Source organism: Elephas maximus, chromosome 2, assembly GCF_024166365.1.
Source record: "Elephas maximus indicus isolate mEleMax1 chromosome 2, mEleMax1 primary haplotype, whole genome shotgun sequence".
Lineage (NCBI taxonomy): Eukaryota > Metazoa > Chordata > Mammalia > Proboscidea > Elephantidae > Elephas > Elephas maximus.
Window position 1 is genome coordinate 233,088,839 of NC_064820.1, and position 16,655 is coordinate 233,105,493.

Genomic DNA, 16,655 nt, shown 5'->3' on the forward strand with positions numbered 1-16,655 from the left:
CAAATCACTGCTAATCCAAGTTTCCAAATGGATGCCAAAAGCTTGAAATACGTGAATTTGAAAATCAGTTGCAAATGTTAAAACCGACTATAATTTGAGTTTCTTTTAAGTTTTCTCAAGTTCCAAACTAATAACTGAAACGGCAGAAGCGAGAGGACAAGGCTGGGGGTCAGGCCTCAGACAACGTCCTAAAGGAAGAGGCTTCCTGTGGCATACTCCAAACTGAGTGTCTGATGCCTCAACTAAGATGCAGCTGCTTTTGACAGAGGGCATTTGATTAAACTCCCACCTTTACTAAACACATATAGGTGAGTGTTTCACAGTCTGCAAATGCCTCAAGGAACTGATAGCTACAGTAATCAAAACAGCCAGGCGCTGGTATAATGATAGACACAGAGGCCAATGGAACAGAATTGAGAGTCCAGAAATAAAGCCACACATCTATGGTCAACTGATTTTTGGTAAGGATACTAAGTCCATTCAATGGAGGAAGAAGAGTCTCTTCAATAAATGGTGCCAGGAAAATTGTATTTCCACGTGTGGAAAAATGAAACAGGATCCAGGCCTCACACCATATACAAAAACAAATTCAAAATGGATTAAGGACCTAAATATGCCAATTAAAGCCATACAATTCTAAGAAGAACAAGCAGGGGCAATGATGTCAGGCCTGGATACCTAATATAATAACAAAAGCACAAACAGCAAAAGACTAAATCAATAAACTAAAAAAACCAAACCAAACCCATTGCTGTCCAGTTAACTATGACTCATAGTGACCCTATAGGAGAGAGCAGAACTGCCTCATAGGGTTTCCAAGCAACGGCTGGTGGATTTGAACTGTGAACCTTTCGATTAGCAGCCAAGCTCTTAACCAGTTCACCACCAGGGCTCCAAATAAATAAATAAATAGGACCTTGAAAATTAAAAACTTTCGTTCATCAAAAGACTTCACAAAAAAAGTGAAAAGACAAGCTACTGACTGTGAGAATATCTTCAGAAACCATGTATCCAACAAGAATCTAATAACCAAAATACATATAAAATTTTGACAAAAGACAAAAAAAAAATCATAAAATGGACAAAGGACTTGAATAGACATTTCACCAAAGAGGACACTCAAATGGGCACCAAACACGTGAAAAGATGCTCAGCCATCATTAGCCATCAGGGAGATGTGAATCAAAACCACCACGAGATATCATTTCATTCCTGCTACGATGGCTAAGGTAAAAAATAAAAATTAAAAAATAACAAATGTTGGTGAGGATGCAGGGAAACTGAAAACCTTATCCACTGCTGGTGGGAATGAAAAATGGTACAGCCATTGTGAAAAACTGTGTGGAATTTCCTCAAAGAACTAAAAATAGAATTATCCCATGACCTAGCAATTCCGCTCCTAGGTATATACCCAAAAGACTTGAAGTCAGAGACTCAAACAGAGACTTGTACACCAATGTTCACTGCAGCACTATTCACAATAGCCAAAAGGTGGAAATAACCTAAATGCCCATCAACAGATGAACGGATAAACAAACTGTGGTACATACATATAATGGAATACTACTCAGCTAGTAGGAGAAATGAAGTCTTGATACATGCTATGGTATGGACGGAGCTTGAAGACATTATGCTGAGTGGAATAAGCCAGTCACAAAGGGACAAATAGTGTATGATCTCACTTATATAAAAAGACAAGAAAAGATAAATGCATAGAGACCAAAGTTTGTTACCAGGGGTGGGAAGGAGCGGGAAAAAGGGAGTTAACGCTAATGGAAATATTGCATCGGTTAAGAGCAGGGCTGCACAGCAATTACAATAGGTTGCAGTATTGTAATTGCTGTCAATAAGTTGTACACCTGTAAAAAGTTGAATTGGCAAAAAAAAAAAAGTTTTTTGTTGATTTTGGGACGCAAGATAAAATCTTGGATGGAAACTCCCTTCCTTCACTCTTCCTTTCCTGGCCCGTCCCCTTTCTGGAGTTCTGTCTTTTAAAAGGAACAGGACTGAGTGTTGGCAAACACAGCAGGGTCAAAGCACCAGACAGCAAGAGCATTTGCTAAGAAATGAGATGTGTGTTTTCCCTGGCCACGTGTCCCATGGCTGGGATCCTGGATTCAATAAGCTACACCAACCACAGAGGTGACAAGGATGGTTCTGGAGGTGCCTCAGGCCACAGTTGAGTCTGGGGGGCTGGAATGGTGAGGGGACAACGTATACACAGGGCTTTGTGAGCTGAGGGCTATGGTTGAGTCTGGGGGGCTGGAATGGTGAGGGGACAACGTGTACAGAAGGGCTTTGTGAGCTGAGGGCCATGGTCGAGTCTGGGGGCCCAGAGTGGTGAGGAGACAACGTGTACACAAGGGCTTTGTGGGCTGAGGGCCATGGTCAAGTCTGGGGGGCTGGACTGGTGAAGGGGACAATGTGTACACAAGAGCACTGTGAGCTGGGGGCCATGGTCGAGTCTAGGGGGCTGGAGTGGTGAAGGGGGCAATGTGTACATAAGAGCACTGTGAGCTAGGGGCCATGGTCGAGTCTGGGGGGCTGGATTGGTGAAGGGGGCAATGTGTACACAAGAGCACTGTGAGCTGGGAGCCATGGTCGAGTCTAGGGGGCTGGAGTGGCGAAGGGGGCAATGTGTACGTAAGAGCACTGTGAGCTGCGGGCCATGGTCGAGTCTGGGGGCCCGGAGTGGTGAGGGGACAACGTGTACACAAGGGCTTTGTGAGCTGAGGGCCATGGTCGAGTCTGGGGGGCTAGAGTGGTGAGGGGACAGGTACACAAGGGCTCTGCGAGCTGGGAGACGAGTGTCAGCCACAGGCTACAGGCCCAAGCACAGTGCTGGACCACTACTAGCATCTAATTGCATTCATGCACACCCCACCTAGGCTCAGAAGCTGCAGCCAGGCCCAGCCCACTGCCTGTCTCTGTAGCGCCTGCATACTAAATATGGTTTTCACACTTTTAAACGAAAATCAAAAGAAGAAGAATATTCCATGACACGTGAGATTACTTGAAATTCTAATTTTCAAGTGCTACTGTCCCACGGCCACGCTCACTTATTGACACGTGTGTGGCTACTTTTATGCTACCAACAGCAGGGGTGACTCGAAAACTAAAGCATTTACTATCTGGCCCTTTACAGAAAGCACGCTGACCCCTGCCCTAAACAAAAAAAAGAACCTGCAGTTTTTGATGAAATGTCAAAGCAGTTTTATTTCGGTTCATTGTTGGTATTACAGGTGCACTAAACATGGGTTTTGCATTTTGCTTTCTTTATATACTCTGTAACACGGAGCTCAAAGCAAGCTTTATGTGGAAACACAATTTATAAAGTGCAGATACCTGAGGGGTGACACCAAAACTAAGGGCATTCATTCCATGCACACTAGGTGAAAGGGCCGGTGCTGTTTGGTGCGGGAATAAAGCACATACGATGTGGTCGATCCATAGGCAGGGGTCGTGAGTGAATGGCAGGGCCCAGGGTTCACATCTGAGAGCAAAACAAAGGGGATGCCTGACCCCGATGCGTAGAGCAGAACTGATGACAAGTGGCGTACACAGCCTTGCCTTGCTTCACTGTAGCCGCCTGAGGGTTCCATCTACCTGGTCTGCTCTCTGGGCTGATTCCCCCACTGCCGAGCCCATTGCCACCCAAGTGAGCAGCCCTCCCTGGTCCCTTGGTCCTTTCACCCAGGCCCACCTGCAGGCTCTGATTGTGCTCCCTTGGCCACCCCTGCCACACCGCAGGACAGCAGGCCGCTGCAGCTCTCCCCAAGTCTCCAGGCCCCGTGGCAGCATCCCCGCCACAGACACAGGCACCGGTTCCGTTGCCAGCACACACAGCTTCCCCTTCCTGCTCGTCTCCTGTGCCTGGGGTCCCCTGCCTACACCTATGCTGCAGGAGATAGGGACTGCCGGGGCCCTGGGACACAGACCACGCCGCGTACTCCTCGCCCCGTTCTGCCTGCCCTTGAGGCCAGTTCGAAGTCCCCTTCCCTAGAAGACCTGCTCTCTCATTCCTTCCCCAACAGAGTACAGGCCGCTGCTGGACAGTCCTGCCCACCTGGCCTGCCGCTGGGACTCGTCTGCCTCCTCCGACACTTCACCCCTCTATCAAGGGCTGCCAGCCCTCCCCGGGCACATCGCCACACACTCTGTGTCTCAGTCATGTCTGTGGCCCTCCTACCTTCCCTCTCCCACAGCCACCTCCTGGCTTTCTCCCCAAATGTGAGCAGTGCCTACGAGACAAGGTGCCCTGACCAGGCTGCAGTCTAACCCACCAGACGCGTGGACCAGAGAAAAGGAGCTTCACGGAACATCTCCCACATGGTCTCGCTGTGCCCTCCTGGGGACAATTCCTCCCGCAGCTGTTTCAAAGCAGTCTGGAAGTGAAAAGCTTTAAAAGTTGATGAAGTGGCATGCTGTGATAAGGGAGGGGCTGTTTGTAAAGGCCCGAGAATGCCTCCACACCCCTTCCACGTCTCATCACACACCACGCAGAGCCCGCCTTATTTTGAGATGCCCCCCCCGAGGTGAGGGGAGCACCTGCCATGTTTTGCCCCCTAACTAAAATACAATACATAAACCAAGCAAAGAGGAGAATCATTAAGTAGTTTTAAACACTCTTCTAAAGCTGGCATTTCTTTTTTGTTTCTGGATAGAAACAGGGCAGTAAAAGCTAAAATCGACGTTTTTTAAAAGAAAGGTATAGCTACTATTTTCACTTTTGGCTAAAAACTGGCCAGTGAAAGGGTATTTCAGGTGTTTAGAGGACAACCTAGAGATATACTAGACTCTGAACTTCAACTACAGAATTTCAATCTTCCTAAAACGGAAACTGGCCTGTACACCAAAGAGGAGAAAGCAAAAGCTTCGGTGAAGGGTTTGTCTTCCCCGCCCCAAGCTGAGCCGGGAGGGCGCATGGGCTCGGGAAGCTCACAGCAGAAAGCAGGTGGCCCTGAAGAAGAGACTCACTGACGCAGAAGCGGCCTGCAGTGTCAAGACAGGCAGAGTTAGAAGTGAGCAGCCAATTTCTTCCAGAAAGACTCAGCCCTTCCTTTCACGCTCAGCTCGGGGGATGAAAGATGAAGACACAGCCTACACTCGAGCTGGTAACGTGGGGCAGCACGCAGCAGCAGCTGTAGCAGGCAGGTGGCCGCCTGGCCCACCGACATGGAGAGGAAGAGCTCCTGATTCCAGGACAGTGCTGGCTCAGCACCACTGTGAATAGCGTGTGGTGATTGAGCCTGACTCTAGAAGGTGGCAGTGCCAGCTGAGTGGGCATGGTGCGCGAGCAAGGACGGCACTGCCCCATCTTCTCTGTGTGAAGGCAGAAACCCCTTCCTTCTGGGCTGCGCCGCTGCTTCACTGCTCAGAAACCCCTTAAGTGGAAGTCACTATCACCCCCAGCTCCCCTTCCCCCACAATTCTTCATAGCAGAGGTCAGATGAGCAATCCCTTCATCCCAAGGAAAGGGCACCTTCTTGGGCAGAGCTTGTAAACACTTCCCGTCTTTGGAATTACTTCCCGGGGCCTCCGTCTCAAGGGAAACATGCAGGGGTCAAGAAGGGACTGTCTTCACGAGCAGCCCCACCTGCACTTCCTTCTCCCGCTACGTCAGTCTTTTCATCCGTCGGTTGTGCTTGTCGATGATGAGGGTCGCCCGGTCCACAGATGAGCTGATGCCATCCAAAGCCTCATCCTGTCTCTCCAGCTCTACCTCCGTGTCCAAGGCGAGACTCTTCAGCTTCCTCAGGATCTGGGAGAGGAGCACAAAATGACAGTAGATGGTGCTTAACGCTCTAGATAATGCGTAATGACTTTTTCTTCCATCAGTTTTACAATATTTAAGAAACGTTATTTAGTGATTTAAATGAAGTGTTCTTGTGCTTGTGACCTGAGGGGGGCAGTGTGTCAATGAGGACAATGAGCACCTCTATCAGGAGACAGAGTCCTTATGACAGTGTGCAAAGGGTCCTAGAGGTCACATGTCTGGGTCTGGAGGTCAGAGGGTCAGAGGGTCAGGGTCTCGGCTCTCTGGCCTTGAGCAAGGTGCTCAGTGTCAGCCTCCTTACCTGTGGAGCAGGCTGCTTGCTGTGGAGGCTGTCTCGGGAGGACGCACTTGCCCTCTGCCCTGCTCCTGCCTGCACTCAGAGGAGGCCATCGGAGCAGGGAGGTGGCTGTGCAGTCCTGGGTGCACCATCCACCCGCGACCAACATGCTGGCCAATGGCACCCCTGGTGGGCACCACTACTTCTGATCACAGTGGGTCCCTGCACACGCTCAGCGTGGCAGCTGGGCACAGAAGGCAGCATGCAGGATCACAGCTTCGAAACTTATGTTTCAGTTCCTGTTCTCACTCACTCTTCTTTTCATCACCTGTCTGTGCCCAGGTACCTAACTGCATACTGAAGCTGGAAAAACAAGATTTACAAAGAAAGGCAAAGCCCTTTTCCTGTCTATATGTTTGTAATATTTTACAAACAAATACAAAAAGACAAAACACAACCCAAAGTGGTGGAGGAGTTCACATCACACACACCCATCACAGGGTTGCAAGATCACACAGCTTTCTGAGACACGCTGGAGCTCATGCCTGGAAAAGGTGACTCGGGGGTTCCAGGCCACACCACACCCAGGATCTGCTCCGACAGAGTGGGTGGGAGTGGAGAAAGCACCAAAGAGGCGTCCAAGGACTGGTGGGGCTGAGGACACGTCAAGGGACTAGAGAGATGCTGGCTGAGCGTGGAGACCACTGAGCCCTGCGGTGGCATTACACACGGATCTCACACGGGGATCTCCTGGAGAGACAGCAGCACCTCACAGGGGCAGGAGGGCCACTCAAGTGTGGTGGACTAGGGAGACCCATCAGTCTCATCTGCAGTTCTCCAGGCCCCCCCATTTCTATGACTCACGTCATACTTCATGTATTTTTATAAACAAGAGTAACCATTTTATTACAATTCTATTGAGATTAATCACATTGTTAAATGTTACTTAAACTACGCACTTGCTGAGCCTGGGTTTTAAAATTTAATATGCTCAAGCTGACAACAGAAAAGGTACGTTTAAAAAGAAATCTTCATGACCAACCATTTGCAATAAATGTTAACGCACTCTCTTTAGGGAAAGTCACAGATCACTGCTTAGGTCAAGAAAAAGGAATTGCAGAATTTGAATCAATACGGAGGAACCCTCAATACCGTGTTTACTAACTCCCAGGGCGTCAACGCGTCTGAAGATACATTCAGCACACCTTCGCACAAAGGTAAGGAATACCAGCGGCGAACAGCTGTGCTGACGATTTCAGCGCAACCCTAGCTCTGACCCACTGATCATGTATCATATCCATCCTGAAAAGCAGGCCCCACCCAGGCTCTCCCAGGTGATGGGACGGGAAGCCATGTCAGGAAGCTCTGTGCTTCACAGGTGAGGTGTGACTGACTCAGTGTCCTACAACAATCCTGCGCAGTGCCACTGCCAGAAAAGGTAGCAGCCCCACCCCACCCAAGAGCAAGCTGGGTCCCACCTGCGGTAGCCACGCGCTAAGCCAAAAGCACCTGAGCCTGACATCGGGAGGCACACCTCACTTCCAGTCTGACCAGGAGGGCTTGGGCAGTGCGCTCTTTACGCCTGCACTTCGTCCGGTTGATGAGAAACCAAATCAAGGCGGCGAGATGGTCAGAATGCTAGGAGGACAAGAAGATCCTCCTTGTTCCAGAGGACTGGTGAGGCTCAAATGAGATCACAAATGTGAACAAGCTGTGAAAACTATAAAGCACTATGTAAGGGTCCTAGCAGCCAAGTCTCAGAATGTTTAAACTAAAGGAGCCTCGGGCCACCGGGCCCAGCTCCCCACCCTCACTTTGTAGCAGGAGACAAGGGCACTGAGATCTGAAGCCATTTAAGGTCATACAGCAAGCTGGTGACAGAGGCAGGACCTAACCCCAAATACGGCTTTATTACTATTATCTCTGCCATTAGGCTCAAGAGTAAGTTCTTGGTTCAAGTTAGCAGACTCAGACAACAACCTTTTCGCACCCTCTGGGAACTGGTGGAAACTCCATCAGTTGAGTCACTTAAAAAATTGGATAGAGCCCTGGAAAATATACTGTGGGGATCAATCTGGCTCTGGAAGAGGGGGACGGACTGGATGACCTAATACAGTAGGTCTTTTCCATCTCTCATTTCTATGATCTCATATGGCTGATGCCCAAACAGCATAATAAAAAAAGAAAAAAAAAAAAAAAACCATCATTCACCACCATGTGAAGCAGGGTCTCCCATGCACTTTCTCTGCTAAGTGTTCCTGTTTCACTTACCTCCATTCCACCTGGCGCCTGCCTTCTCTGGTAAGTGTTCCTGTCTCACCTCCATCCCACCTGGGGTGTGCCTTCTCTGGTAAGTGTTCTTTCTTGTTTACCTCCATCCCACCTACAGTATGCCTTCTCCGGTAAGTGTTCTTTCTCATTTATCTCCAAACCACCTGGAGTGTGCCTTCTCTGCTAAGTGTTCCTCCCTCACTTACCTCCATCTCACCTGGGGTGTGCCTTCTCTGGTAAGTGTCCTTTCTTGTTTACCTCCATCCCACCTGGAGTGTACCTTCTCTGCTAAGTGTTCCTCCCTCACTTACCTCCAACCCACCTGCAGTGTGCCTTCTCTGCTAAGTGTTCCTCCCTCACTTACCTCCAACCCACCTGCAGTGTGCCTTCTCTGCTAAGTGTTCCTCCCTCACTTACCTCCATCCCACCTGCAGTGTACCTTCTCTAGTAAGTGTTCCTCCCTCACTTACCTCCATCCCACCTGCAGTGTACCTTCTCTGCTAAGTGTTCTTTCTTGTTTACCTCCATCCCACCTGGGGTGTGCCTTCTCTGCTAAGTGTTCCTCCCTCACTTACCTCCATCCCACCTGGAGTGTACCTTCTCTGGTAAGTGTTCTTTCTCGTTTACCTCCATCCCACCTGGAGTGTACCTTCTCTGCTAAGTGTTCCTCCCTCACTTACCTCCATCCCACCTGGAGTATGCCTTCTCTGGCAAGCGTTCCTTCCTCACTTACCTCCATCCCACCTGCAGTGTACCTTCTCTGCTAAGTGTTCCTCCTTCACTTACCTCCATCCCACCTGGAGTATGCCTTCTCTAGTAAGTGTTCCTCCCTCACTTACCTCCATCCCACCTGGAGTATGCCTTCTCTAGTAAGTGTTCCTCCCTCACTTACCTCCATCCCACCTGGAGTGTGCCTTCTCTGCTAAGTGTTCCTCCCTCACTTACCTCCACCCCACCTGGAGTGTGCCTTCTCTAGTAAGTGTTCCTCCCTCACTTACCTCCATCCCACCTGGAGTGTGCCTTCTCTGCTAAGTGTTCCTCCCTCACTTACCTCCATCCCACCTGCAGTGTGCCTTCTCTGGCAAGCGTTCCTTCCTCACTTACCTCCATCCCACCTAGAGTATGCCTTTTCTGGTTAAGTGTTCTTTCTCGTTTACCTCCAGCCCACCTACAGTGTGCCTTCTCTGGTAAGTGGTCCTTTCTCGTGTACCTCTGCCCCACCCAGAATATGCACAGAGTATCTCCCAGAAGAGCTGCCCTCATGTACATGTGCCACTTTACCTGATGTCCAATGAGGCAGCTGCATCTGTGCTAATCAAGCACGTCACAGAGACCCCAGGACAGCCTTCTCTGGAGTCTGTATTTCTTCTTCAAATCACTTTAAAAAGCAGTACAGGTTTATTTTAAATGGAAATGTCTTTGAGGACCCCAAGGCTCCTAGCTGTAAACAATGACCTCTTTGTGCCTGAGCTCACAACTGGGGAGGCAGGGCTTTTAGGAAGGACACCCACCACTGGAGCTCCACAGCCTTGGGTCAGGCTGTGAATGTGAGAACTCTCAGCACAATGGCACTCAAAACCAGCTCAGACACAGTTGTGCTATCTCCAAAACCATTTGTTTCCTTCAGTAGAGGACATTCCTTGGGTTTTGTTCTGATAAAAGTGCATGTAGTAAATTAGGAAACAAGAAAACAAAAGTCATCCATAACCCAAATCCAAATCCATACTTATCAGATAAGCACTACTGGTAATACCGTGGTATATTCACACCTAGCTATTTTTTCCCCCATTCCCATATCCATATGCTCTCGCAAAAAAGTAGAGTTCGGGATTAAAGCATACATAGCTTTATTTTCTGCTTTTTTCACCCCCTAGCTAACCTAAGAAATCCTGGTGGTGTACTGGTTAAGAGCTACAGCTGCTAACCAAAAGGTCAGAAGTTTGAATCCACCAGCCACTTCTTGGAAACTCCATGGGGCAGTTCTACTCTGTCCTATAGGGTTGCTATGAGCCGGAACTGACTTGACAGCAACAGGTTTGGTTGTTTTGGCTTAGCTAGCCTAAGTAAAAGTTAAGAGTTACGGGACCCACATAATATGCCGTAACACTGTTCTAGGAACTTTATACATTTTAGCTCAGTTAATCCTCAAACTAACTCCGTTTTTCAGATGAGGCCAAGAAAGGTCGGGAAACTTGCCCAAAGTCCCCAAGCTCCTGGGGGTCAAGCTCAACGCTGACCAAGTGGGCTGAGAGCAGAGACAGGGCCCATGGGTGCTGTTCTACCCTAACTACTATTGTGACCAATAGAGGCCATGCTAGTGGGACACGCAGAGGAAGTACATACTTCCTCCAAGAACATGGCATGAAGACCCTCACCAGGGACTGGCAGAAAAGAATTCACTCATCCGAGGCAGGCTGGGCCCAGGACCTGTGTCATCCCTTACAGTCCTGAGTGTCTATGGCAAGAAGTTCAATATAATACAAGCCATATGTGTCATTTTAAATTCTCTAATGTCCACATTCTAAAAAGTAAAAAGTGAGAGGTAAAATTAATTTTAATAATATATTTTATTTAACCCAATATATCTGAAAGATTTTCATTTCAACATGTAACTAATATAAACAATTATTAATGAAATATTTTATATCATTTGTTTATACTAAGTCTCGGCAATCTGGTATGTAAGCTACACTTAGGGTTTCAACTTGGACTGGACACTGTCCAAGTGCTCAGGAGCCATGTGTGACCAGGGATGGTGACCTTGACAGCAGGGGGCCATGGGCACAGGACGACCCTCTCCACCAATAGCCATTTCAGTGACAAATCCTACGTGCTTCTAGGCCTTAATCAACCATCTTCGTCAAGAAGATGTGTTAACCGACTCTTTTCCAGTCCACAATTAAACAGTGGCAAAAGCATGAAACCTGTATCTCTGGGTCTTTGCTTAACAAGGACAATAATAATAAACACTGCATATACAACTCATTTTATGCCCAAGAAACAGCTGACATTTTACTGTACACTCAGTCCAAATAAAGACTGGTTCCCGCAGGACTTCCGATTTGGAAAAAGTCTCACAAAAAAGAAGGCTTTAAAAATAGCACGCATTCCACATCATCTGTAGTGATCCTTGGTCTGTCTGCAAAAATGACACTTGAAATTAAGTAATCTGGCAAAAATTACAAGAGAGATCTTCACAGCTACTAGGTCTGCAGACAAAGAAAATTACTGAATGAACCTTCAAACTACCAGTCCTCCTGGAGCCTTGGTCCAGATTCCTCTTCCTTTAAGAAGGGGATTGAAGCAATTCAACAGCATCGTGTGAATTCCATACAACATGGGGTGGAAAGAATGGAGAACACGACGTCTGGCCAAACCTTAAAAACAGTTGTTACTTTTGTGGCCTAGGATGACAAGCTGTCTAGTCACCAATGTGTCATGCTGCCAACCTCTGAAATATCAAGTGGCCTCTCGGATGAGTCCTCGCTGGGCTCTGAACCAAAGGCCAGGCGCAAAATGAACGCTCCCCACGTCCCTGTTACACCACCAAACAAGCCATCTTCTTGGCCATGCTTTTACCTATATATGAAATCATCTGCTTAGAAGTGTTTTTAGAGAAATGAACTTCCATAAACGCCAAAGAAATACACACTCCATGTGAACGCAGGCAAAGCAGAAAAGTGCGCATGCAGGTCCGGCAAAAGCAGCATCTTGAGAGAAACCACAGAAACATTAAAAGCTCTTCAGCTTGGAGCAGTCACAGACGCTCAGCCAAAGCCAGAGCAACACGTTTAGCTCTCCAGCAGGACATCTGAACCCCTCTCACCCACGTCAAAGCCGGGGAGGGGAAGAGTCCTGGGCGCTTCAGACAGGAAGTGGGGAGGCCCAACTTGAGCAAATAAACTGAGCGAATGAGGCAAAAACAAAAGGGAACAAATATCTGTGGGCCCATCGGACAAAGTGGAAGTTATTTTCCTCAAACAGCAATGCATGAGGAAGATGCTCTGGGCCCTGCGGACTGTGCCAGCCACCGCTTTATGGCCTCTGTCCAGCTGCCTTGGAAGTGGGGGAGCCTCGGCTTCATTCCAGTGCTGTGGCTGCCTTCCACCTCCACAGAACACCCCAAAGCTCGGAACAAGGGCCACACACAGTCTGGGTCAACGGCAACGCTGAATCAGGTGCACCAGAAAAGCAAATATGGAGACTCCTTTGCCTTCTAACCATTTCCATTTTGTTTATAAAAACAAAAAATAAATTAAAGAAAAACAGCTTAATAAAATAGAGCAGGTCACCTCACCAAAGAAGACGTGTATAAATGTGTGTCTTGTGCCTGCCATGTGACGTTACACACATCATCAAGGTGGAAGACTAGGCACTCGAGACACAAATCTCTGTTGTAAGCCATACCACCACATACAACCCTGAAAAAATGGCGTCAGCACGGGACAGAAAGAGCAAGCTGTGCAGAAGAAATGGGGTCTTCAATGCTTCCAAAATGGTCTGTAAAAGCTAGCTGCTGTCTCAACACATTCTGAAAAAAAGAAAATGTCTCGCTCTCCCTCCTGATAAAGCTCTAGGATTTAGAACATCACTACATTGATATTAAGCCTCTAAAGTGTGTTTAGAATTAGCTAGACTGTCTGCCTGGATCTTGTTATTAAGCTGACTCAATGAAAAACTGTGAATTTTCGTGCAGTGAGAAATTAGCAACCATTTAAGAACAGAGCTTGGATAAATCAAGCTGTCTGCAACTCAAAAATAGTTCTACCAGTTGGGGTCATTAATATGCTATAGAGAAGGGAAAAGGGGGGAAAAAATTGGCGTTCACCACAGCCAAAGCTCTGGGGACTGTAAAGAACATTCTACGCTGCAATCTGTCACATTCAGCACTCACAGACCACCCCCAAAGTCCCCCCCGGGCCCCCTAGGTTGCAGCATTCCTTGAAGCCCCCAACAGTGATTTGTGGCTGAAAGACCTGACGTGCAGGGGCAGGCACAGGGCTCTCTTCTGAAGGAAGGGCATCTATCCAGGGCACTCCACCTCATCATCCCCGCCTCACAGAGTCAGAGATGGCTCGCTGACGAGGAGTTGGGCAGAACCCTCCTCATAGTACACCAGGGCCTCGTCCGTACAGTAAGACCCCGGGAGCTGTTTCTGAGGGGACTTTAAAGATAGCAGAGCTGGTTGAGCTTAAATTTTCAAGAATCTGTTAGCCCTCACTCTGAGTGTGCTGACCAGTGACCAGTGGCCCTGAGTGGCCCATGGCATGAGCATGGTCAGCCTAACTCAAAGGCCAGGACACAAACCAGAGGAACATCTCCTGTGACTACAGAGCCTGGATCCTGAGAGTGGCCTGGTTCCACTAGACGAAGGACATGTAGCTCCCTGTTACTGGATCATAAACAGAGTTTCTCATGAAGAGAACCAAGTTTTTAAGACAGCATTCCTACTGAAAGAAATATTCAATTGATTTAAACTCAGTAAGTAAAGGTTCATCTCGGGATATCCTCAAAATACTGAACCAACTGAAAATGCATTAAATTTGAGGGTCTTCAAAGTTGACAGGGTCACAGAAATCACCCTAGTCAACATTTATTTAGAGCTTGTGGTGGCGCAGTGGTTAAGAGCTTGGCTGGTAACCAAAAGATTGGCAGTTCGAATCTACCAGCCACTCCTTGGAAGCCCTGTGGGGCAGTTCTACTCTGTCCCATAGGGCTGCTATGAGTCGGAATCAACTCAACAGCAACAGGCTTTTTTTTTCCTGTTTTTTGTGTCAGAAGTTTGCTTCACTTGGCATAGGCTCATCCTCACTTCATTCTCGCACAATCCCCCTGAGGCGATTTTCACTTCATTCTCACACAAAGCCCAAGGCAACTTCCAGCTCTATTTAATGGATATCATAACAGAGCCTAACCCTTAGGGAAAATAAACAACTTGCTGGAAAGTCGCCCAACCAAGAAGTGGCAAAGGCCCTCACCTCCCATCTAAAGCCTGTGTTCTCCAGAGCAATTGTTCTCCACCCCTCATACTACAGACAAGACAGACACAAGTCAGCTGTCCAAGGCCCTTCGGCTAACCAGCCTCCCCACCATTACTCTTTCATTCCTCTGATAGAATTCAACAGTTTCAGAAACTGCACAAAACCTACTCTCCAACCTGAACCAAAAACCACACAATACTTGCTAATTAAGTATTTTTAAAAGTTGATAAAGATCAAGAACCATATATCTGATAATGTTCTACTCCCCAAAATATACATATTCAAAAAACTTCTACGATTTAACAAAAAGACAACCCAATCAAAAAATGGGCAAAGGACATGAACAGACATTTCACCAAAGAGGATATTCAATGGCTAATAAGCACATGAAAAGATGCTCAATGTCATTAGCCACTGTTGTCAGTTGCCACTGAATTGATTTTTCATGGCGACCCCATGTGTGCAGAGTAAACTGCTCCACAGGGTTTTCAAGGCTGTGACCATTCAGAAGCAGACTGACAGGCCTGTCTTCTGAGGCGTCTGTAGGTGGGCTAGAATTGCCAGCCTTCTGGCGAGTACTCCAGCGCTTAACTGTCTGCACCACCCAGGGACTCCTCATCAGCCATTACTATTGTTGTCATGTGCTGTTGACTCGATGCCGACTCATAACAACTCTACAGGACACAGCAGAACTGCCCTACGGGGGTTCCTAGGCCATAAATCTTTACAGAAGCAGACCACCAGGTTTTTCCTCCTTCCAAGCAACTGGTGGGTTCAAACTGCCGACCTTTCAGTTAGCAGCCAAGTGCTTAGCCACTATGCAGATGGAAGTCCCTCTCCAGGGCTCCTTCACTAGCCATTAAAAAAAAAGAGATGCAAATCAAAACCACGTGAGATACCACCTCACCCTTATTAGAATGGCAATGATCAAAGACAAAAACACAAAAACAGAAAACAACTGGTGTTGGTGAGGTTGTGGAGAGAGTGGAACCTTCTTCTATTGCTGGAGGAAGTGTAGAATGGTACAGCCCCTGTGGAAAACAGCCTGGTGGTTCCTAAAAAAGTTGAACATTAAAAAAAAAAAAAAAAATTTGGACATAGAACTACTACTATATGACCCAGCAATCCTAAGCCTATATGTTCACTGCAACACTAACCAAAAACCTGGAAAGAACCAAAATGTCCAGCCACAGACAAATGGATAAAGTGTGGCACATACACACCATGGAACACTGCTCAGCCAAAAACAGGAAGGAAGGCCTGACAGAAGCCACAGCACGCATGAACCCTGAGAACACGAGGCTGAGTGAAGCCAGCAGAAGAAGGGCAAAGACTGTATGATCTCACTTACATGAAAAAGGCAAATACGTACAAACCAAAGATTTGTGGTTACCAGGGGCAGGAGCAAGGCGGAAAGTGGAAGTTTCTGCTTAGGGCCAGTGGGTTTGTGTTGATGGTGGTGGAATAATTTAGGAAAGGACAGAGGTAATGGTTGCACGACATGGAGAATGTGATCAATCTCACTGAAATAGACATTTAGAAATTGTTCAATTTGCCAATATTTCGGTGCATGTATTTTCACCACAATAACCAAGTTACTACAGGAAGATCTCACGCTGCTGTGCTAGGAATTACCTTCTGTCTAAGACCTGAACTTCATTAAAATGATGACTAAGGAGACAGAGCAATATTCAGAGGAAGGAAACTAACCCTCTGCTAAATCCAGAGAGTTCCACATGAGCATCTGTTCTCTTCCCACTTACGTTCCCACCTCCTGCAGAGCCCAGCCGCTGCCCTATGAAAGAGCCTCACTGAGATGATGGTGCACATTCTGGAATCCTGTCCTCAGCATAAGACACTGGAATTCTTTATCTGACAGCACCCCGCCGCCCCCCATACCACTTCCTGAGAGTGTTCTCTAAGCACCAGCTGAAGGAATGAAACACGTCTCCGCTGGTCTGCATGGGCATCTGGAGTCCAGAAGGGCGGACGTCTCTCTCCAAGCAGCCCCAGGGGAGGTCCTGAGCACCCAGCACAGTCTTCTCTGCCATTCTGGACACCGGTAGGCGCCTCCTGCAGCGAGTGCACAGCCTGATGAATTGACATCCTGCCACTTCAGGACGCCACCACTGAAGGACCATGCCGGGGCCTGAGCACACTGACGATCCATCCGGTACGGTCAAAGCTCTGGAGGGCTGTCACGGAGAGGCACTGACTTGTCCTGGGTGATTTCAGAGGGCAGAGTGGGACAGCAGAGAAACCACAGAGAGGTCAAGGGGTTCAACGCAGGTGTGCTGGTGGGCCTGAGCTGCCTTGGAACTGGTATGTGTCATTTGTCAGAAGCATGCTT

General features: G+C 47.9%; 1 protein-coding gene across 2 annotated transcripts in view; it reads right to left on the reverse strand.

Moving 5' to 3' along the window:
• SNAP47 (synaptosome associated protein 47) overlaps nucleotides 1–16,655 on the reverse strand; it is a 154,362-nt gene that overhangs the window by 70,366 nt on the left and 67,341 nt on the right. Inside the window, exon 5 of one of the 2 annotated variants that reach the window (XM_049875120.1) lies at nucleotides 1,862–5,761. The exons of the other annotated variant lie outside the window; for it this stretch is intronic. Coding sequence (XP_049731077.1) covers nucleotides 5,615–5,761 — 147 coding nt within the window. The 3' untranslated portion in view covers nucleotides 1,862–5,614. Of the gene's footprint in view, nucleotides 1–1,861; nucleotides 5,762–16,655 lie in introns of those variants that run through there. 2 annotated transcript variants of the gene reach the window in all.